Source organism: Procambarus clarkii, chromosome 13 (assembly GCF_040958095.1).
Source record: "Procambarus clarkii isolate CNS0578487 chromosome 13, FALCON_Pclarkii_2.0, whole genome shotgun sequence".
Classification (NCBI taxonomy): domain Eukaryota; kingdom Metazoa; phylum Arthropoda; class Malacostraca; order Decapoda; family Cambaridae; genus Procambarus; species Procambarus clarkii.
The window spans coordinates 29,778,679-29,802,362 of NC_091162.1; the positions used below are offsets into that span (position 1 = coordinate 29,778,679).

General features: G+C 45.6%; 1 protein-coding gene across 1 annotated transcript in view; it reads left to right on the forward strand.

Moving 5' to 3' along the window:
• The window catches only part of PIG-L (phosphatidylinositol glycan anchor biosynthesis class L), a 208,595-nt gene that overhangs the window by 67,609 nt on the left and 117,302 nt on the right, over positions 1-23,684 (forward strand). The window contains 1 exon segment of the mRNA XM_069323835.1: positions 13,548-13,738. Within this exon segment, the coding sequence (XP_069179936.1) occupies positions 13,548-13,738 (191 nt within the window).

Sequence of the window (23,684 nt, forward strand, 5' to 3'; positions counted from 1 at the left end):
CTGGCGGGGTGGGCTTTCCCTGCACTTCGTCATGTCATCTTAGTGGGTGCGTTGGACGTGGTCAATCCGCCCCATCCTTCTGGGGTTCCCGTCTGTTCTATGCAGACACGGGCTTGGCGAATCTGCGGTTAATCTGGACTTCTTCAGTCTGCGCCCTGGATTATATGCCCTCATCGGAGGACTGTTGTCTCCTGTCTGGCTTGTGTTGGGGCCAGGTGCCTGGATGGTGGCCCTGGACCTCCAGGTCAATTCTTGGCACGTTCTTCTCCAGTTTTCTGGGACTGGCACAGTTGGTGGTGGGGCTTAAGGCTTGCCGCTTTTGTTGCCTTCCCTAGTTTGTAATTGGCACTAGGTGTATTTACGCATCTTTACCGGATCTTGGTGCTCTGTCTGAGTCTGCATGGGATTCGGTGTCTGGCCTACCTTGACGACTGGCTGGTGTGGGCTCCCAGTCGGTCCGCTTGTCTGCTCACCAGGTGTGTGGTTCTTTCCAGATCGCCAGGTATGGTTTCCTGGTGATCTGGAGGCCTTTCCATCTGTTTCCGTCTCGGGTTCGAACCTGGCTGCGTCTTGTTTAGGGTTCTTGGGCCGCTCCTTGTCCTTCCCTCCAGAAGTGTTGCTACGGCTGTGGTCCCGCCTTTGGCTGTTCATGAGGGGGAGTTGCTCAGCATGACCGGGTTGCTCAGTGGTTGCTCGAGCAGTTGTGCGGGAGTCTGAACTTTGACGTGCTGGTCTTCCCGCAGGGTTGGGTTTGACTTCGACGTCTGTTTGCTTCCTTCGGAGACTCCTCTTCCCCCTCTCTTGCAATCGTTGGGTTCATTCCTCCGGTGATCTTGTGTTGATGCAGCATCACCAGCTTCCTCTTTGGGGTTTTCAGGGTTCCGTGCCTTGGCACCTCCCCAAGCCTTCACTCGATGTGTTCACGGACGGGTCATCTCTCGGCTGGGGCTTTGTGACCAGTGCTCACCAGGTCAGCCGGGGATGGTGAGGTCTGTCCGTCCGTCGGGCTCACAGCACGGTTCGGGAGTTTGTGGCTGTCTGGTTTGCGCTTCAGAGGGTTCGGGTCACTTGGTGCTCTACCATTCAGCTCCATTTGGACTGTTCTCTGGCGGTTCTTTGTCGAAACCACAGGGTTTCTCAAAGGTGCTTGCCTTCAAGGCTGGTCCCATCGAGTGGCTCGTTTGCTGGATTCTCGGGGTTTGGCTAATTGTGAGGTTCATGACCGGGGTGTGTCTTACATCCTGGCGGACAGCCTGTCTTGGTTCATTCCTCTGTTTGCAGATTGGCCAGTCGTTGCCAACTCGTTTTCTTGGCTCTGCCGGACGTATGGACTCCTGGATATGGACGTCTTCGAGTCGGCGTGGTCTAGGCGTCGCCCATTCTTTGTGGCGCCCTTACCCGCCTGCGAGGCGTTCACGGTGGATGCCTTTCAGCAGGACTGGTCGAGGTGGGGATACCTGTTCCTCTTCTCCTGGTCCAGCTGTTGCTTCGGGTTCTGGCTCGGTTGGAGCCCATTCCCAAGAGAGTAGTCTTCATGATCCCTTGATGGCCGGCCCAGCTTTATTTTCAGACGATGCTGTCAATTAATTAGTTGATTTGTTTGTCGATTTGTAATTTGTCGATTAGTCGATTTGTAATTCAGACGAATTACTGTCGAACAGAACACAAAGAGTAACAGTCAATCAGATAAAATCGAGTCCAAGCAACGTTAAAAGCTCTGTACCTCAAGGTACAGTCCTTGCACCGCCACTGTTCCTTATTCTCATATCTGATATAGACAAAAATACACGTCACAGCTTCGTGTCGTCCTTTGCAGATGACACAAAAATCAGCATGAAAATTACCTCTGCTGAAGACATTGAAAAACTACAAGCAGATGTCAACAAAGTTTTCGATTGGGCAGCAGAAAATAACATGATGTTTAACAGTGATAAATTTCAGGTACTCAGGTACGGCAAAAATGAGGATCTAAAACATAATACAGGGTACACAACACAATCGAATCTTCCCATAGTAGAAAAACAGCGTGTCAAGGATTTGGGAATAATGATGTTCGACGATCTAAAGTTTAGGGAGCATAACCAAGCAAATATCGTGTCAGCCAGAAAAATGATCGGATGGATTACGAGAACTTTCAAATCCAGGGATCCCATCACAATGGTTGTACTCTTCAAGTCACTTGTGCTGTCCCGTCTCGAGTACTGCTCAGTACTCACTTCCCCCTTCAGAGCAGGAGAGATTGCTGAAATAGAGGGAATACAGAGAACGTATACGGCACGCATAGACAAGATAAAACACCTAAATTATTGGGATCGTCTGAAAGCTCTCCAAATGTACTTTCTAGAAAGGAGACAAGAGAGATACCAAATAATATACACATGGAAAATACTGGAGGGTCAGGTCCCAAATCTACACAGTAAAATAACAATGTACTGGAGTGAACGATATGGAAGAAAATGCAAGATTGAACCAGTGAAGAGCAGAGGTGCCATAGGCACAATCAGAGAGCACTGTATAAACATCAGAGGTCCGCAGTTGTTTAATGTCCTCCCAGCGACTATAAGAAATATTGCCGGAACAACCGTGGACATCTTCAAGAGAAAACTGGACGGTTTTCTAAGAGAAGTTCCGGATCAGCCGGGCTGTGGTGGGTACGTGGCCCTGTGGGCCGCTCCAAGCAACAGCCTGGTGGACCAGACTCTCTCAAGTCGAGCCTGGCCTCGGGCCGGGCTTGGGGAGTAGAAGAACTCCCAGAACCCCATCAACCAGGTATCAACCAGGTATCATGCTTGATAGGTGTCCGAACCTGGGGCATTTTCCCGTGGCTTCCACCTCTTTCAGCAGGTTGGACCAGTCCTGTACGTGACTGGTCCGGCCTTCTCCTCAGCTCTTCGTATCTTGCATTTTGACGCGGGTATCACCATCTCTGTGGTGATCAGGTGGCTTTGTTGATGGTGTCCCACCTGCGAGCCTTGTTTCGGCGAAAGTATGATGTTCCTGGTGTTTCTATGTACCTTTTTTCTTGCTCTTCGTAAGTCGTCTTCTCTTTCGCATCAAATTGTCTTGTCCTTGCTTGGGTTTTCAGGACTACAGTTATTTGTTGTTTCTTACTGTCGCCTCGTTTTGTAATTACCTAAGTGTAATTACCTAAGGGTAGTTACAGGATGAGAGCTGCGCTCGTGGTGTCCCGTCTTCCCAGCACTCTTTGTCATATAACGCTTTGAAACTACTGACGGTCTTGGCCTCCACCACCTTCTCCCTTAACTTGTTCCAACCGTCTACCACTCTGTTTGCGAAAGTGAATTTTCTTATATTCTGCATTTGTGTTTAGCTAGTGTAAATCTATGACCTCTTGTTCTTAAAGTTCCAGGTCTCAGGAAATCTTCTCTATCGATTATATCAATTCCTGTTACTATTTTGTATGTTGCCGCTTTTTGTGCGGCGCTTGCGGAGCTGCTCCGACTTGCGTTTGGGGTGGACGTCACATCTGCCCAGTTTCCTACACTTTCTCGTGTTTTGTTTCACCTCCGGCCTGCTCATGCGTTGTCTGAGCCGTCCTTGTCGTTGATCACGGTGTCATATTCTCAGTTTGTGGTAGCCCCTTCGGTTCATGTTTCTGCTCTTTGGTACTCGTGGTAGGTTTGTACGTTCGCAGCCTTTTTTCGTCTTTCTGGCGATGGTCGAGACGGCTGCTTACTGGGGGGTCCTTGGGTTATTGATGCTTGATTGGTTTGGCCAGAGGTGCATCCTGTATTGTACTGTTGCGCTTTTTTGCCGTTACCTGCGTACTGTGTCTGGGGATGCGTTTTGGATTGATCTGGTTCCCCTCGTTCCCTGTTTCAGGGCTCGGGGTCTCCCAGGTCGTCCGCAGAGTTTTTAGGTCGTCCGCAGAGTTTTTAGGTCTTCCAGCCTGCGGTCTATCCTTGTGCCTGTGCTATTCAGACGTTTGCAGCTTTTGCTGCTGTGTTGGTGACGTGTAGGGCTTATTTCGGGTGCGAGGAATTTGGGGGTCGCACAGGTTCCTGGCCGCTCGTTCTTTGTGTGCATGTCTGCTCCTGTGCGTTCTTGAGTTCCCTTGGGTCGCAGGGTGCAGCCTGTTGTCTCGGCTTCGCATTACGGAGTTTGTGGCAGTCGCGTCCCGGGTCAGCCGTTTGTTTTCATCCTCTTTGGGTATGAAGCTCCAGGGAGCTGTAGGGGCTCCCCACAGAAAACCAGCGTTGAATGTAATGAAACGCCATTTTCTGGGTAAGCCCCGGAGGCTCCCTGGTAACCCTCCCTCCCACCGATCAGCGTTTTTTTCGCATCTGTTGAAGCTTAGCTTCCGAGCTGTTGCTAGGCAGCCGGCGCGGTAGGTCCAAGGCTCCCCCCTCCCAGTCTCGGGGCGGGGAGGGCTGTGCGGACGATCAGCGCGGCAGTAAAGCGTGATGTTTGCTTGTTTCCTTGGAATTGTAGGGAGTTTCTACCTCTCTGTTCGTTTTTTTGTTTTTGTTGTTTACCATGTTCTCTGTTCGTTTTTTTTTTTTTTTGTTTTTTACCATGAGGGGTTTGTTTTGTTATGCCTACCTTTCTGGGTACCTATCCCTGGTTGATGGCAGATAAAGAAAACCCCAACCACAAGGAGGTTTTCCAGGGCCATTGCTCCCTGAAACCTCTCTGAAGGGGCCAGGATTCTGGCGCTGGTCCCTGGTAGGTCTGAACTCCTTAGCTAATGTCCCGATCTAATATAACATACATTAGCCCGATAAGCTCCATGGAGCCTCCGGGGCTCATCCAGAAAATGGTGTTTCATTACATTCAACGCTGTTTTTTTCCTGTTGGTATAGGCCTCTGGGGGGTCAGGTCGGAGAGCTTAATGCTCTCCTCCGGCACAGGGGTTTCTGCTCTTTTGGGCCTCGTGATAGGTTTGTTCGCTTGTAGCCGTCTCCTTCTTTTCTGGCGAAGAATGAAGGCGGCTGCTTCCTGGAGGGGTCCTTGGGTTGTTGATGCTTGATTGGTCAGGCCGGGGGTGCATCATGTATTGTATCCGGTTGCGGCTCTTCCCCGTTAAGCGTGCGCCATGGCTTCTGTGTCCGGGGGACTCACTTTGGGTTGATTCGGTTTTCCTTCTTCCCTGTTGTAGGGTGCGGGTCTCTCAGGTCGTCTGCAGGGTTATACTGCAGGGTTACCAGGCAGCCTGCAGTCGTTGTATTCACGACGTTCGTAAGTTTGCTGATCTTGCTGCTGTCTTTGGCAACATGTCTTGGGCTGACATTCGGGCTCAGTTTTTGGCAGTAGAACATTGTCCTGGCTGCATGTTACCTAGTTAATGTTCCTGGGCCTCGTCGTGCTAACCCTAGGTCCGCGGTTGCAGCCAGTTGCCTAAGCTTTGTGTTGAGGAGCGAGCAACAACCACCTCCCGGGTAAGTCCCTCTTGTTTTCGTGTTTTGGTAAGTACTGTCTCCACTCGATTATCCGGACTATATGGGAAGGACCCCCAGCCGGATATTCACGTGTTTCAGATAATGGTACTTTTTCACCTCTGAATCCAAAAGTGACCATTTCCAACTATTTTTATACTACAAACAACATAATTTGAATTGCCTTGGCCACATATAATTATTAACCCTTTAGTTGCGCAAGACATCATATGATGCGTTGAGTGACCTGCAGTAACTTGCGCTCAGCATCATATGATGTTTTGGAGTACCGCGCAAGATTTAAACGGCCCGCCGATACACAGGGTTCATCACACCTTCATCAGGGCTCTTGTAAACAGACACCATTTAAAAAAAAAAATCGTGGGCCAAATTCCCAGGTATTAGGGACCTCAGTATTGAGTGAGCTACCAAGCCTGGTGCACGCAGCATGAGCTCATAGCACTGCTGTTCAGCTTGTGACCACAGCATCGCCTAAAAATGCCATAATATACATGTTCTTGCTATAATTAGCGATGATATTATTACAGAAGACCCCTGACTGTGATAAAACTGACCAGGGTTCTGATAATAGCAGGATTGTGGTGATATTTAGCGCTGTGCTTCATGGAGGGAGGAGTAATGCTTTGGGAGGGAGGGTGGTGGCGTTGTCTTCTGACTGTGTGTGGCAACCTTTTATTGACTGCACTCACCATACCAGTTTAGTGGTTCACTATGGTGAACACAAATGTAAATACTTATATATAACGTGTGTATAGTGTGTAATAACAGCAAGAGGAGGAGATTGGGAGCCGCCATTTTGGTGAGGGAGGTGCGTCGTCTGCACGACTTATCATGTTGTTTACTGGTGGCCACTATGGTCTTTGGACACCATACCAGTTTACTTGTACAAGTATGGTGAATAAAACAGGTAGATACTTATATATAATGTGTGTATATAGTGTAATAACACCACAAACAGTATTGTTGGAGGAGAAATATTAGTGCGTCTGGCCTTGAGGGCGGCATCCACCAGCTGACTGTGTGAGGTCCTACGTCTTTGTGCCTTTACTCACCATACAAGCTTAGATGTACAGTTATGGTGAACAAAACATGTAAATACTTATATATAACGTCTGTATATAAAAGCAAAAACAGTATGGTGGGAGGAGAATGGTGGCAAGTCAGGTGAGGTGAGGGAGGGAGGGAGGGAGGGAGGGAGGGAGTGGCAGCCAGTTCCGGGCTGCCACTGGCTGCTACTGCCACTGCCACTCGGCATACCAACTTAGTGGTTCGTTATGGTGAACACGAATGTAGATACTTATATATAACGTCTGTATATAGTGAATAAAAGCAAAAACAGTATTGTGGGAGGAGAATGTGGGTGAGTCAGGTGACTTGAGGGAGTTAGGAAGTAGCAGCCAGTGGCGGGCTGCCACTGCTATTCAGCATGTCAACTTAATGTTTCGTTATGGTGAACACGAATGTAGATACTTATATATAACGTCTGTATATAGTGAATAAAAGCAAAAACAGTATGGTGGGAGGAGAATGTGGGAGAGTGAGGTGTTGAGGGAGTGAGTGGCAGCGAGTGGCTGGCTGGTGTGTGGCGGTCACTCCTCGTTACTTTTTGACTCATAATAGCAACTTAGGGGTTCGCTATGGTGAACAAAACATGCAAATACTTATATAATCTATGTATATAGTGTAATAACCGACAAAGTATTTGTTCACTGTTTGATGAACATAATTGAATCAGCAATATGCACACCATATGTTTTAGTACAGCGATGATTCACTCATTTTATTAAATAAATATATCACACTACACACTATTGAATAATATTACATCAAAAAACTACGAAAAATCAATCAGACATATTGAAATAATTAGGTAATTATCTCTTTGTGGCAACTCCGGCCTGACAGCTGGCAAGCAACAGACCGTCTGGGGCGCACGCTGAGTCAGCGCCTGTTTTTTGCCAGACTTCCCCACCTTATAGCGGACAATATATGCCACTTATGATTTTTTTTTATTATTTTTCCCATGATCAGTGAACACAAATTAACAGGTTTAGAAAGTTTTTTTTTTTTTTTTTTTTTTTTTTTTTTTTTTTTTTGTATGCATCTGTGGGTGACATGCTAAATAGCCAGGCGCCATACAAGGGTTAAATATTCAACTAGAAACCTCAACTTACCTTGTTGGTGTTCGTCTTCTTGATTGATGTCACACATCTTGAAGTTAAGAATTCTTAACAATTTACGTTACCTATACGAACACAACACTAAAATTAACACTTAAAATTACTGTACAGTTCATTAAGCAAAGTTAGTTTTGACTGCCAGCTGCTGAAGCCTCACTGGTTGAAGGTATTTGGGTTGCCTTTGAGACCTCACTTGTTGAAGGGGCTTCGCTTGCGCCTCACTTGTTGAAGGCACTTGCTTGCGCCTCACTTGTTAACCCTCAAACCGCGCATATCATATATAAATGATATCAGTGACAAAACCGAAACCGCGCACATCATTTATATATGATTTCGTGTCTAGCGCTATAATTTAAACTCCCCGCCTGGGATAGGGGCAGCTATAGTACAGCCACGACCGATAGTTGCCAGATGCCACCTAGAAAAAAAATCCAGGCCAACATTCTTGGGTGTGAGAGCGTCAGTATTGAGCAAGCCACCAAGGCTGGCGCACGCAGCACGAGCTCACAGCACCGCTGTTCAGCTTGTGACCACAGCATAGCCTACAAATACCATTATATATATGATACTGCTATTATTTAGCAGTGATAGTATTACTGAAGCCCCCTGACTGTGATAAAACTGACCAGTATTCTGATAATAGCAGGATTATGGCGATATTTAGCGCTGTGCTCCATGGAGGGAGGAGTAAGGCTGTGGGAGGGAGGGTTGTGGCGTCGTCTTCTGACTGTGTGTGGCCACCATTTATTGACTGCACTCACCATACCAGCTTAGTGGTTCGATATGGTGAACACAAATGTAGATACTTATATATAACGTGTGTATATAGGGTATAAACAGCAAGAGGAGTAGGTTGGGAGCCGCCATTTTGGTGAGGGCGGTGGCGTCGTCTGCACGACTTATCATGTTGTTTACTGGTGACCACAATAGTCTTTGGGCACCATACCAGCTTATTTGTTCAGGTATGGTGAATAAAACAGGTAGATACTTATATATAATATGTGTATATAGCGTAATAACACCACAAACAGTATTGTTGAAGGACAAATATTAGTGCGTCTGGCCTTGAGGGCGGCCGCCGATCAGCTGACTGTGTGAGTAGCTACGTCTTTGTGGCCTTTACTCACCATACAAGCTTAAATGTACAGTTATGGTGAACAAAACATGTAAATACGTATATATAACGTCTGTGTATAGTGAATAAATACAGAAAGAGTATTGTAGGAGGTGAATGAGGTGGTGTTGAGGGAGGGAGTGGCAGTGAGTGGCTCGCTGGTGTTTGGCGGTCACTCCTCGTTGCTTTTTTACTCACAAGACCAACTTAGTAGTTTGTTATGGTGTACAAAACATGCAAATACTTATATATAACCTGTAGTATATAGTGTAACAACAGCAAAACTATTTGTTTATTGTTTTATGAACATAATAATTGAATCACTAATATGCACACCATAATTTTGAGTACAGCGATGGTTCACACATTTTATAATATAAATATACCACAATTCACTGTATGGAATAATATTACTGCAAAAAAACTAAGAAAAAATCAATCAGAGACATTGAAATAATTAGGTAATAATATATTTGTGGCAACTGCCGTCTGACAGCTCGGGCGGAGTAGACCTCATCTGGCGAAGGCTCTGCCAACGCCCCTTTTTTGCCACACTTCCCTACCCTATTGCGGCTAAAATATGCCACCCACGATTTTTTTGTTATTTTTTCCGTGATCAGGGAACAAAAATGAACACTTCTATAAGACGAAAGAATTTTTTGGAATTTTTTTTTTTTTTGTTGCGCCTGTGGGTGTGAATTCCATTTGGGCCCCTAGCGGTTTGAGGGTTAAAGGCGCTTGTCTTGCCTGTGAAGCCTCATTTGTTTAAGGCATTTGGGTTGCCTGTGAGGCCTCACTTGTTGAAGGCACATGCTTGCGCCTCACTTATTGAAGGCGCTTGGCTTACCTGTGGCGCCTTACTGGTTGAGGTGTATAACAGTAACTTGTCTTTAATTGTTAGGACAACCTTCTTCCTCCTAACACCTCCAGAACGATTGATGCTACTACCAGACATAGTCTTGGCCAAAAATGTTCAAAGTTACTATGAAAATAAAAAACTTATTTAAAAAAATATTTCACTAATGGCACAGCACTGTGGTATAACACGAGGGACAGGAGCACATGGGTTGACCAGTGTTGGAAGGGTCCACTTGGGGTAGCTATAGCACATTACCCTAGGCCGCCAGGAGGAAAAAAAAAACACAATATTTTTTAAGGAAACTTCAGCCTGTGCACATTGTTTTTAGGAAACTTATATATTTGTTATTACATAATTACTAGTATTTCTTTTGTTTTTGGCTATGATGAATTGTTGTAACATTTATGGTAATTCCTGTACCCAGGTGGTCCCTCTCAACGCTCCCCTCCCAACACCACTTTCCCACCCCACCCCCTCCTCCACTATGTGCCTCGAGCCACAGCCAGACGGGATTAATACAGTAAGGCCCGCCCCATGGCTTTCATATCCGGACAATTCAATGCTTATCCGGCTGACTGTACGGATAGTGTAACATCGGCAGCAAGTTAACCGGCTCCGATTTTTTATCTGGCTAAACCAGCTTTTATCCTGACTCCCACGGACATTTTGGCCGGATATTGAAATAACTTTATCCGGTCACAATTTTAGCCGTATGAGGGCAGTTTTTCGGAGGTTCGAATCCCGGATAATCGAGTGTCTACAGTTGCTCCAGGGAGCCAAAGAAGCTCCCCCCCAGAAAACCAGCATTGAATGTAATGAAACTCCATTTTCTGGGTGAATTCGGAGGCTCGCCGGCAACCCTCACTTCCTCCGGTTGGACAGGTTTTTCACAGCATGTTTGATATCCAGCCTCAGAACTGGGGTCGTGGGTAGCTAGCATGAGGGGTCTGAGGCTTCCCATTCCCCCTCCTGGGGAGGGATTAGCTGCGCAGACGGCGGTGCTGCGATATGGTGAAGTCATGCTCGTTTTTGTTTGGGGAGTTCAGTCCACTAGTTTGGCTCTCAGTAGAAATTTCTTAACCAGAATAGAGGTTTGTTTTGGGATGCTTACATTTCTGGGTGCCTGACCTGGTCGATGGCAGACATAGAATGCTTCCAACCACATGGGGGTTTCTATAGGCCATTGCTCCTCGTGTCTCTCTGAGGGGGGCCATGTTCTGGCTCGTGGTCGTCGGTAGGCCTAAGAACTCCAGTCACACTGACTGATGTCAGAGTCTAATATTAGCAATATCAGCCTGGATTACTTTGGGGAGCCTCTGGGTCTCACCCAGAAAATGGCATTTCATTACTTTCAATGCTGGTTTTTCAAATATTTTGACTATTACACTTGTTAGTGATTCAGATCTATAATTGACGGGGTCTTCCCTGCTGCCACTTTTGTAGATTGGAATTATGTTAGCCTTTTTCCACACATCTGCTACAACTCCTGTACACAGGGGTACCTGAAAAATCAGTTGAAGTAGAATGCTGAGCTCAGGTGCACATTCTCTCAGAACCCATGCTGAAACTCCGTCTGGGCTAACTGCTTTGTTCTTACTGAGCCCCTTGAGCATTTTGTCCCACTTTATCTCTAGACATCTCTATATGCTAGAGATGAAGATGTGTTGCTCTCTGGAAATTCTTATTGTGTCTGGTTCCCTGAAGATTTCATTTTGTACAAACACACTTTGGAACTTAACATTTAATGTTTCACACATTTCCTTTTCATTTTCCCTGAATCTGTTTCCCGTTTTCAACCTCTGAATATTATCCTTAACTGCAATTTGTTGTTTATGAATTTATAGAAGAGGCCTGGTTCTGTTTTACATTTGTTCGCTATCCCTTTTCCAAAACTTCTTTCTCTTTCTCCTCACTGCCATGTAGTTGTTTCGCGCATCTTTGTGTCGCTGGTATGTTTGGGAGTTTGGCCTCTTCCTATATTGATTCCATTTTTGTGTCTTTTTGTCTCTGGCCCTCTTACAATTTCTTTGGAACCAATCCTGTTTTCCTAGGTCTGCATCTCTGCTTTGGTATAAATTTTGTTGTGCCTTTATCATATATTTCACAAAACTTTACATACATCTCATGTATTTCCTTGCTTCGCACAAGTCTGTCCAATTATACTCATTTAAATTTTTTCTAAAGTCCCCATAATGTCTTCTCCTGAAATCAGGTTTTTCAACTGCCTCAACCTCCTTATTTTCTTCGAGATTATAACACATTGCATACTTTATTTACAAAAAGACATGGTCACTTTTACCCAAGGGAGGAAGGTACTGTATGTCAAATATCTCATCCTCTTTCCTGGTAAATATCAAATCCAGCATTGAGGGAACATCACCTTCCCTCATCCTCGTAGCTTGTTTAACATGTTGATACAAGATTGTTTCCAGGATGAGGTTTACATGTATACATGTGGTGGTGTTCCAACTCACAGCTGTACAGCAGTTGGCACAGCAGTTGTCAGCAATGTTGTTTGGTGAATTTTCAGCACTGTCAACACAGCAGACAGTTCACAGCATGATTAGCATGAAGAATTATGTAACATAGAGCGTCGTTTTGTGCACAGCATCGGTAGACATCACACAGCTTCAGTTTGCACATAGCTTCCTCAGCACACAGTTTCTGTCAGCACACACACACAGCTTCAGTCAGCAAACAGCTTTAGTTAGCACACAGCTTCAGTCAGCACACAGCTTCAGTCAGCACACAGCTTCAGTCAGCACACAGCTTCAGTCAGCACACAGCTTCAGTCAGCACGCAGCTTCAGTCAGCACATCACTTCAGTCAGCACATTGCTTCAGTCAGCACATCGCTTCAGTCAGCACATTGCTTCAGTCAGCACATCGCTTCAGTCATCACATAGCTTCAGTCAGCATATAGTTTCAGTGAGCACACAGCTTCAGTCAGCACACAGCATTAGTTAGCACACAGCTTCAGTCAGTCCACGGCTTCAGTCAGCATACAATATTAGCACACAGCATTGGTAGCATACAGCATTAGTGTGATGCTCACAGACAGCATGTTTTCTCCTCCTCGTCCAGGGCGAGACAGCATGCTTCTCTCGTGTGTTGAGTTGGACGAATACACATTTAAAATTATTTTGTCCAGGTCTTCTTGAAAGGCATGACAATCCTTCAAGTTTCATATCTTCTAATGGGTTAGAGCTAGCTTTGAGAATACCACTTGTTATGAATGAATCATTTGCCAAGTCGTTTGGCCGTGTCAGTGCCTCATTCTCTGCAAACCCTGCAGTTGTCTGTAAAGTTCTGATGACTTTCTGGATGCTTTCCTAGGGAGAATGACTCTTATAGTCCCCCCCCCCCCTGCTGTTGTCTGGGCCCCTGCAAGGGAGGCCAGGATCTGGCTCTGGTCTCCGGTAAGCCAAACTCCTGCGAATGATGTGATCCAGTAGTGGGGAGGGAAAGCCATCACAACAAGCCCCATGGTGGCTTCAGGGAGCCACCAAGGGAGCTCCTTCCAGAACTAAGGAGCATTGATAGTGAAGAGAGAAAGCTGCAGTAGTGGCAGGGTAGAAAGGAAGAGTTACAATGTAGGTATTTGGGAGTCACGAGTTTTTTCTAGCAGGAGTAAGTGTGCTAATGCATGATCTGCTGGCTTAGATATTCTATGATATTTTCAGGTTATAGCAAGGTTTCATCAAAACATTTACTTTAACGTGATTTTTTCAGTGAAATTTTCAGTTGTACAATGTCAGTGGTCTCTGGCCTTATGTTCTCTTACTTGATAGCATTCTTTTCATTTATTTATTTTTAAATGCATAGTGCCTCAGTGTATGATCTTTCTCTACATCCTACCATTCTTAATTTTTCATTATGTTTATTTTTTAGGGATACGTCATTGCTATATACATTGCACGTGTTTCCTAAATACAGTACATAAATGTCATGGTTATCAAAGTCTTACAATTTTATCAGGCAACTATTATGGTGAAGGAAAAACTCGGTGCAAGGAACTGTGGGCCAGCTGCCACGTACTGGGTATATCAAGAGAAAATGTTATGTTGTATCGCTGTGATGACCTGCCAGATGACCCAGATATCATGTGGCCAACAGTGAAGACGGCCAATCTCATCAACCAGTACCTTCACGCACTGGACATTGATATGGTAATTAAAAGTATCTCTGTTTACATTATCCTTATGGTAACTCTTTGGTGAGATTGATAATGTGCAGTGTTTATTATCCCCAAGTTCATTGCTACTGCATCAACCTCACAAAATATTCATAAATGCGCTCTCCTCCTGTTCATTGCAAAATTAACCCTTTAACACTTTCGCCCGGGCATGACGCAGCATTGCGTCATCCCTTTACTGTCGGTAATGCCGGGGATGACGCAGCATTGCGTCATCCACTTTAAATAATGGCAAAAAATCAGGTTTTTATCCGATTTTTTGGGGACTGGTTTTAAAATGCGCGCCGATGTCTTCCCATTTTCTTTGTTGAGCCTCGTGGCCCTCAGGCGGCTTGGCACACGCCGTGGGCCCATTGTTTTCGCTCCACTGTTGTGACCAATGTTGCCTCCCCTCGCATCTCAAACGTGTGAACATTTCGGCTATTTTCCGTGACTATATTTCTTACTGCGGCTTTAGAAACTATCTACGCTTACTCCACGATGGATAGTGATCATGAACAAGGCCCTTCCAGGAAGAAAATTGCGAAAGAAAGGCATGAAAAGGGCGGGAATTGGGAGTGTAGCTGGAAGGCGTCTGAGCGCTCACTTGCGGCTAACGCGTGGCCCGTCTTCAACTCGTCGGCGGTTGGAGCGTGACCAGGTTTTTTATTTTATATGCTAATGTTCCTCTAGAGAATTCTATTGCAAACCCATTGAGACCAAAATGAAAGACCTAGGACGAAAATTCAGGTGACCAGAGTGAAAATAGTTAAAACATTTTATCGCGTTTGCGCGCTCCTGGGTAACTCGTTCGCACTTTCTCTGTTTGCTGCGGGTAATTAGCCGGGCTTTTGGAGTTTATGTGCATTTAGTGCTGTAGAGAATTCTATTGCGAACACAATGATACACAATTTAATCTCGTAGGACGAGAATTAAGGTGACAAAGTTGAAGAGAGTATGCACTTTTCAGAATTTACGCGCGCTCCCGTGACACCCTGGGTCCCATATCGCACAGTGGAGGGGTGGCGCGCGGGGTACGCGAAAGTGTTAACTGTAACAACTCGCCTGGAGGCCCAGGCTTAGTGTGCGCAACGCGCCCTCGGGTGTTTTTATTTTTCACGTTCTATTCAAAACTCCCGCGGCTACATGGGGTTCACATCAGCTTCCTCAGGGGTCTTGTAAACAGACGCCATCTTAAAAAAAAATCATGGTCCACATTGCCGGGTGTCAGAGCCTCAGTAGTGAGTGAAGCAACCAAGGCTGGCACTTGCAGCATGAGCGCACAGCACTGCTATTCAGCTTGTGACCACAGCATTGCCTAATATTGTCAAAATATATATATAATCTGTTTTATTTAGCCATGATAGTATTATAGAAGAGCCCGAGTGTGATAATGACTGGGTACAATGTTCAAATATCAGTGATTCAATGCTGTTCACGATGTTCACAGCACTAGCCACAGCACCACAGCATTATTTTGTCCATCTAGGAATCTTCAAACGACTTTTTAGGTTCCTTTTCAAAATAAACTTGTGGTCAATTATTCATTTACAGGTATTATTGACCAGGATTGTGGTTATAATGAGCGTTGTGTGTAGGAAGGAGAAATTTTGGTGAGGGAGGAAGAAGAGAATTGAGGTAGCCTCACTGTGTGGCAGTAACTCTTGTTTTGCTCACCATACTAGCTTCGTGGTTCGCTATGGGGAACACACATGTACATGGGTATATACAGTGTGTGGAATAGTGTAATAACAGCACCAGGAGTATGTTGTAAGGAGCTATTTTGGTGAGGGAGGTGACGTCGTAATCGTGGCGTCGTCTGCTGTGTGATTTGTCATGCAATGTATGGTGGCCACTATACTGTTTGGACACAATACCGGCTTACTTGCATAGTACTGGTAAATAAAACATGTAGATAGGTATATATATAACATGTGTAAATTATGTAATAAATACAATAACAGTATGGTGGGAGGAGCAATGTTGGCGAGTAAAATGTTGGAGTGAGGGAGGGCTGGCTGGGTGTGGCTGCTCACACTCGCGGTGTTCTGAGTGTGTTGATGGTGAATGTATATAGTGTGTGGACAGTGTAGCATGTGTACATATGTTGTAAATATACATAAATGAACATGAAACATTGGTGTGAATAACTGTATGATTTGGAGGAGTAATGTTGGAGGAGTGAGGGAGGGCTGGCTGGGTGTGGCTGCTCACACTCGCGGTGTTCTGAATGTGTTGATGGTGAATGTATATAGTGTGACAGTGTATAGTCTGTAAATAGATTGTATATATACATAAATTAGCATGTTACATGGTAAATATGTGCAACATATGTGTACACAAGTGTCATGCATGCAACACAGTTGCATGCATGACTATATGCTAGACAGTCAGTCTATATGCTAGACTGGCCAACATAAGAACTGCCTTCAGAAACTTGTGTAAGGAATCTTTCAGAACCCTGTATACCACTTATGTAAGACCAATCCTGGAGTATGCAGCTCCAGCCTGGAGTCCATACCTAGTTAAACACAAGACAAAGTTAGAGAAGATTCAGCGGTATGCCACCAGGCTCGTCCCGGAACTGAGAGGATTGAGCTACGAGGAAAGGATAAAGGAGCTGAACCTCACATCCCTGGAAAACAGAAGAGTAAGGGGAGACATGATAACCACCTACAAAATTCTCAGGGGAATTGACAGGGTGGACAAAGACAAACTCTTCAGCACGGGTGGGACACGAACAAGGGGACACAGGTGGAAACTTAGTACCCAGATGAGCCACAGAGACGTTAGAAAGAATTTTTTCAGTGTCAGAGTAGTTAATAAATGGAATGCACTAGGAAGTGATGTGGTGGAGGCTGACTCCATACACAGTTTCAAATGTAGATATGATAGAGCCCAGTAGGCTCAGGAATCTGTACACCAGTTGATTGACAGTTGAGAGGCGGGACCAAAGAGCCAAAGCTCAACCCCCGCAAGCACAATTAGGTGAGTACAATTAGGTGAGTACAGTGTCTTCGGACAGTACGGATGTTTTACTGCCATAATATAGTGTACGTTTTCATTATACATAGGATTAGCATGTAAAAACAAATAAAATGTATTTGGAACTGTGCGCAAAAAATGTGCAAAAATATATTCGCGGCAACTCGCGCGCCCCGCCCCGGGTGCATACTGCTCTGGCGCACGGGGAATTATGACGTCACGGTCCACCTTTCGGACCCCATAGCAGCCAAAGTAAGTACAATTTCGAACTTGCGTTGCTATACCCATATACAGGGAGGGGTTTTTGACACTTTCCGAAGAAAAAATAATTTTTTCCCAAGGTTTCATTTCCTGCGCACTGGGGGGATGTCATATTTATAGGCCGCGCAGTTCAAGGGCTAGACACCTCTATTCGCTCTATGTTGCTCTCTGGAATTCTTATTGTGTCTGGTTCTCTGAAGATTTCATTTTGTACAAACACACTTTGGAACTTTTCGTTTAATGTTTCACACATTTCCTTTTCATTTTCCATGAATCTGTTTCCCATTTTCAACCTCTGGATATTATCCTTTACCTGCAATTTGTTGTTTATGAATTTGTAGAATAGGCTCGGTTCTGTTTTACATTTATCCGCTATCCCTTTTTCAAAATTTCTTGCTGCCTCTCTCCTTACTGCCGTATAGTTGTTTCTCGCATCTTTGTATCGCTGGTATGTTTGGGGGTTTGGCCTCTTCCTATACTGATTCCATTTTTGTGTCTTTTGTTCTCTGGGCCTCTCACAATTTGTGTCGAACCAATCCTGTTTTCTGGCCCTGCCTCTCTGTTTTGGTATGAATGTTTGTGTGCCTTCCTCGTATATTTTTAAAAATTTGGCATACATTTCCTTTACTTCCCTGCCTAGCAACAATTCTGTCCAATTACACTCATTAAAAAAATTTCGAAGTTCCCCATAGTGACCTCTCCTTAACCCTTAAATGGCGCATAGCTATATACCATTTGACACCCACAGGCACATACCAAAAAAAAAAAAAAAAAAAAACATTATTTTTTCTTCCTAACCTGTTAATTTGTGTTCACTGATCACGGGAAAAATAATAAAAAAATCGTAAGTGGCATATATTGCCCACTACAGGGCGGGGAAGTGTGACAGAAATCAGGCGCTGACTGAGCGTGCGTCCCAGGCGGTCTGTTGATCGCCAGCTGTCAGGCCAGAGTTTCCACAAAGAGATAATTACCTAATTATTTCAATGTCTCTGATTGATTTTTCGTAGTTTTTTTGCTGTAATATTATTCAATAGTGTGTAGTGTGATATATTTATATAATAAAATGAGTGAATCATCGCTCTACTCAAAAATATGGTGTGCGTATTGTTGATTCAGTTATGTTCATTAAACAGTGAACAAATACTTTGTCGGTTATTACACTATATACACAGGTTATATATAAGTATCTGGATGTTTTGTTCACCATGACAAACCACTAAGTTGGTATGCTGAGTGGCAGTGGCACTGGCTGCCACTGCATCTGGCATCTGGCATCTGTGGCATCAGTGGATCTGTGGCAGCCAGTGGATCAGTGGCATCTGGTTGCCACTGGCTGCCACTCCCTCACCTCACCTCACCTGCCTTGCCACCATTCTCCACTCACCATACTGTTTTTGCTTTTATATACAGACGTTATATATAAGTATTTACATGTTTTGTTCACCATAACTGTACATCTAAGCTTGTATGGTGAGTAAAGGCAGAGAGACGTAGCTACTCACACAGTCAGCTGGTGGCGGCCGCCCTCAAGGCCAGACGCACTAATATTTCTCCTACAACAATACTGTTTGTGGTGTTATTACGCTATATACACACATTATATATAAATATCTACCTATTTTATTCACCATACTTGTACAAGTAAACTGGTATGGTGCCCAAAGACCATCGTGGTCATCAGTAAACAACATGATAAGTCCGGCAGACGACGCTCCTCCCTCACCAAAATGGCGGCTCCCAACCTCCTACTCTCGCTGTTATCTCACACTATACACACGTTATGTATAAGTATCTACATTTGTGTTCACCATAGCGAACCACTAAGCTGGTATGGTGAGTGCAGTCAATAAAAGGTGGCCACACACACTCAAAAGACAAGGCCACCACCCTCCCTCCCACAGCATTACTCCTCCCTCCATGGCGCACAGCGCCAAATATCACCACAATCCTGCTATTATCAGAACCCTGGTCAGTTTTATCACAGTCAGGGGTCTTCTGTAATAATATCATCGCTACATAATAGCATGAACAAGTATATTATGGCATTTTTAGGCGATGCTGTGGTCACAAGCTGAACAGCAGTGCTGTGAGCTCATGCTGCATGCGTCAGGCTTGGTAGTTCACTCAATACTGAGGCCCCTAACACCCTGGAGTTTGGCCCACGATTTTTAAAAAAATGGCGTCTGTTTACATGATCCCTGATGAAGGTGTGGTGAACCCCGTGTATCCGCAGGCTGTTTAAATCTTGCGTAGTACTCCAAAGCATCATATGATGCGATGCGCAATTTACTGCAAGTCGATCAAAGCATCATATGATGCGATGCGCAATTGAAGGGTTAAATCGAATTTATCAACTGTTACAATGTCCCCATTTTCTTCTTGATGATATCTTAACCCTTAAACTGCGCAACGCGCCTGCAGGCTCACTTCTGGTTTGCGCAACGCGTCTCCGGGTATTTGTATTTTTCACGTTCCATTCAAAACTCCCGCGGCTACATGGGGTTCACATCAGCTTCCTCAGGGCTCTTGTAAACAGACGCCATCTTTAAAAAAAATCGTGGTCCACATTACCGGGTGTGGGAGCCTCAGTAGTGTGTGAGCAACCAAGGCTGGCGCTCGCAGCATGAGCGCACAGCACTGCTGTTCAGCATGTGACTGCAGCATCGCCTAATAATGTCAAAATATATATATAACTTGTATTATTTAGCTATGATAGTGTTATATTAGAGCCTGAGTGTGATAATGACTGGGTACAATGTTCAAATATCAGTGATTCAATGCTGTTCACGATGTTCACAGCGCTAGCTACAGCACCACAGCATTATTTCATTAATCTAGGAATCTTCAAATGATTTCTTAGGTTCCTTTTCAAAATAAACGTGTGGTCAATTATTCATTTACAGGAATTAGTGACCAGGATTGTGATAATAGCAGGATTATGGTTATAATTAGCGTTGTGCGTAGTATTGTGGAAGGAGGAATTTTGATGAGGGAGGGAGGGCGAGAATTGAGGTAGCCTCATTGTGTGTGTGTGGCTGCCACTCTTGTTTTGCTCACCATACTAGCTTAGTGGTTCGCTATGGGCAACACATATGTACATGGGTATATATAGTGTGTGTATATAGTGTAAGAACAGCAACAGGAGAATGTTGAGAGGAGCTATTTTGGTGAGGGAGGTGACGTAATCGTAGCGTCGTCTGCTGTGTGATTTTTCATGCAGTGTATGGTGGTCACTGTACTGTTTGGACACAATACCGGCTTACTTGCATAGTTCTGGTAAATAAAACATGTAGATAGGTATATAGAACATGTGTAATAAGAACTATAACAATATGGTGGGAGGAGCAATGTTGGCGAGTAAGATGTTGGACTGAGGGAGACTGGCTGGGTGTGGCTGCTCTCACTCGAGGTGTTCTGAATGTGTTCATGGCCAAATGCTCCTATTGGTCCATACGAGGCAACTGCTATTGGCCCATACGCGGCAGCTGCTATTGGCCCATACGAGGCAGCAGCTATTGGCCAATACGAGGCAGCTGCAATTGGCCCATACGCGGCAGCTGATATTGGCCCATACGAGGCAGCTGCTATTGGCCCATACGGGGCAGCTGCTATTGGCCCATACGAGGCAGCTGATATTGGCCCATATGAGGCAGCTGCTATTGGCCCATACGAGGCAGCTGCTATTGGCCCATACGAGGCAGCTGCTACGCGGTGTTCTGAATGTGTTGATAGTGAATGTTTATAGTGTGTGACAGTGTATAGTGTGTAAATAGATTGTATATATACACAAATTAGCATGATACATAGTAAATATGTGCTGCATATGTGTACACAAGTTTCATGCACGTAACACAGTGTCTAGAGACAGTACGGATGTTGTACTGCGATATTATAGTGTACATGTTCATTATACATTGGATTGGCACATAAAAACAATGAAAATGTATTTGGAAAGGTGCGCAAAAAATGAACGAAAATATATTCGCGGCAACTCGCACGCCCCGCCCCGAGCGCCCCACCGCCCCCGAGAGCTTACGGCACGGGCGCACGGGGAATGATGACGTCAAGCCCCAACTTCCGGACCCCATAGCAGCCAAAGTAAGTACAATTTCGACTTTTTTTTTACATACCCATACTGAGGGAAGGGTTTTTGACACTTTAAAAAGAAAAAAAAAATTTCCAGACAATTTATTTCCAGCGCACTGCGGGGGTGTCACATTTGGAGGCAACGCAGTTAAGGGGTTAAAGCATAATCAATGTCTAACAGGACGTGATCACTCTTTCCCAAGGGAGGAAGGTACTGGATGTCAAATATCTCCTCTTCTTTCCTGGTGAATACTAGATCCAGTACTGATGGTACATCTCCTTCCCTCATTCTTGTGGCCTGCTTTATGTGTTGATACAAGAATGTCTCCAGAATGAGGTTCACAAATCTGCATGTCCAAAAGTCCTCCGTTCTTGCTTCATAGGCCTCCAAGTCTATTGCTTTAAAGTTGAAGTCCCCCAGTATCAACAGCCGTGATTTATCTTTATCTGCTTGTGCAATAATATCTCTCATGACCATTATGAGGCCCTCTCGTTTGTCATCTAGTTCTTCCTTTGTCCATGTGTTGCTTGCTGGTGGGCTGTAGGCATTTAAAATTATCAGCTTATCATCCCGATTCCAGATCTGCAATGCCATTATGTCAATATCTCGAGGGTTTTCAAATATTAACTCTCTTACCTTCAGGTATTTTTTCACCAGTACAGCCACTCCTCCTCCCTTCCTAGTTTTCCTATCACATCTCCAAACTGAATAGCCTCTTGGGAATATGACTTCATTTATTATATTTCCTTCAAGTTTCGTCTCTGATAATGCGACAATATCTGGGACCCTAAGCTGGATTATATCTTGCAACTCCAAAGTTTTTGACCTCACTCCATCTATGTTGGTATATACAATTTTCAAGAACATGTTATCTTTTCTTTTGCTCTTTACTCCCCCTTCCACTACTGATCTTGTTGCTTTGTTTTTATGTACCATTTCACAAGCTTTCCAGTCCCTGTAACTTTGTAGAAAAAAGAATTTCTGTCTTCTTCATTTCTATCACCATTTAGACAATTTGCCTCAATTAGGTTCATTTTCAGCTTTTCTCTGTCTTCCTTGAAGAGGTCTTGTCTTATTGACCAAAGTTTGCCAACCTCATCATTCAGCAGTTTCCTGGCATTTCTTAGCACTTCCATCATGTTTCTGGGGGGAGCCCCGTCGGCTCCCCGGAGCTATCCCAGGCTGATATGCTAATGTCAGACTTTGGCATCAGTCATGTGTATGGAGTTCTTAGGCCTACCGGGGACCACGGCCAGAACCGGGCCCCCTCAGAGAGGCAAGGGGAGCAATGGCCTATAGAAGCCCCCGTGTAGTTGGAAGCATTCTATGTCTGCCATCGACCGGAACAGGCACCCAGAAAGGTAAGCGCCCCAAAACAAACCCCTATTCTGGTTAAAATTGCTACCTAAAACCGAACTAGTGGATAGAACTCCCCAACCGAAAACAAGCAAACTAGTGTGACGTCACACACTGCCGCGCCGCTGTCTGCGCAGCTCCTCCCTCCCCGGGAGGGGGAAGGGGGAGCCCCAGACCCCCCGCGCCGGCTACCCACACCTCAGTTCTTGAGGCTGATGCTATAGGCGATGGTCGTGTGCTCTGGCTCCGGTGTCGCTACTGCACTGTGCTTTGCGTGTGGTGTTAGTTTTGTGGGTGCGAGAGCCAGGAGTTATCTTCAGTACTCGGGCTGCATGCGCCTAGGGCTGCCTTCCCTAGGTGCCCTGTAAGTACTGCCCTTGGGGCTTGGGGCCACCTTCCACAGGCTCCTCGGGGTCTGCCTCTGCTGGTCCGTTTTACCTTTCAGTTTTTCGGCCGCCTGTTGGGCTCTTGGGTGTTCTGTTCTCCCTTGTTACCGGCAGGTAAGAGGCAGTTTGCACTGGTAGGGGCGCAGGGTGCTGCTCAGCTTGTATTTCCCGACATCGCGGCCGGCTCTGTTCCTTGGGGTTCGCTGTCCTCTTGCGGGGTTTTGTTTTTCTTTTTGTTTTTGCCTGGTGGGGGGTTCTGTCATTTTATTCAGTTTGTTTGCCCTTCCACTGTTCTCCTCGGTGGCGCCCCCTGCTAGGTCCCCGTGAGTGTACACATCCCTGGGGTTCAGCTTTAGAAGTTTGCTTGGTAGTTTTGGGCGCCGGTTTGCGGCACCCTGCCTGGGACTACCTGAGCGCGAGTCCTCTTAAAGTAAACGCTCAGGACCCTGGGAATCCCCTAGGGGGCGCGTGGGTCCGATGGATGTGACCCCGGAGTCCCCACTCGCTGTGTGCGAGTTTGAGGGTTGCTCGGTCCCCTTGTCTCAGGGTGACCCTCATTGTTTTTGCCTCTGCCACGCTGCCTGTTGGGTCGGTGATACTTTCGACCCTGAGTCCTGTGAGTGTTGCTGCTTGCTTGTGACTCAATTTACCCAATCCTCTGATGATTCTATTCGGGTACAGGCGGCACGGGCGTTGCAGTCTAGGTTTCGTCTGTTGCAACGCGCTCGGTTGGTTGCTTCCCCGGATGCCCCGGGGCTGCCCCGCTTTGCTTTTCGAGACCCGGGCTTGGCGGTGGGGGTCACTTCGATCCTGGTTCAGTCCGCACCTCCTCGTCCTTCCCCTTCTGTTCGTTCTGGTCCCCC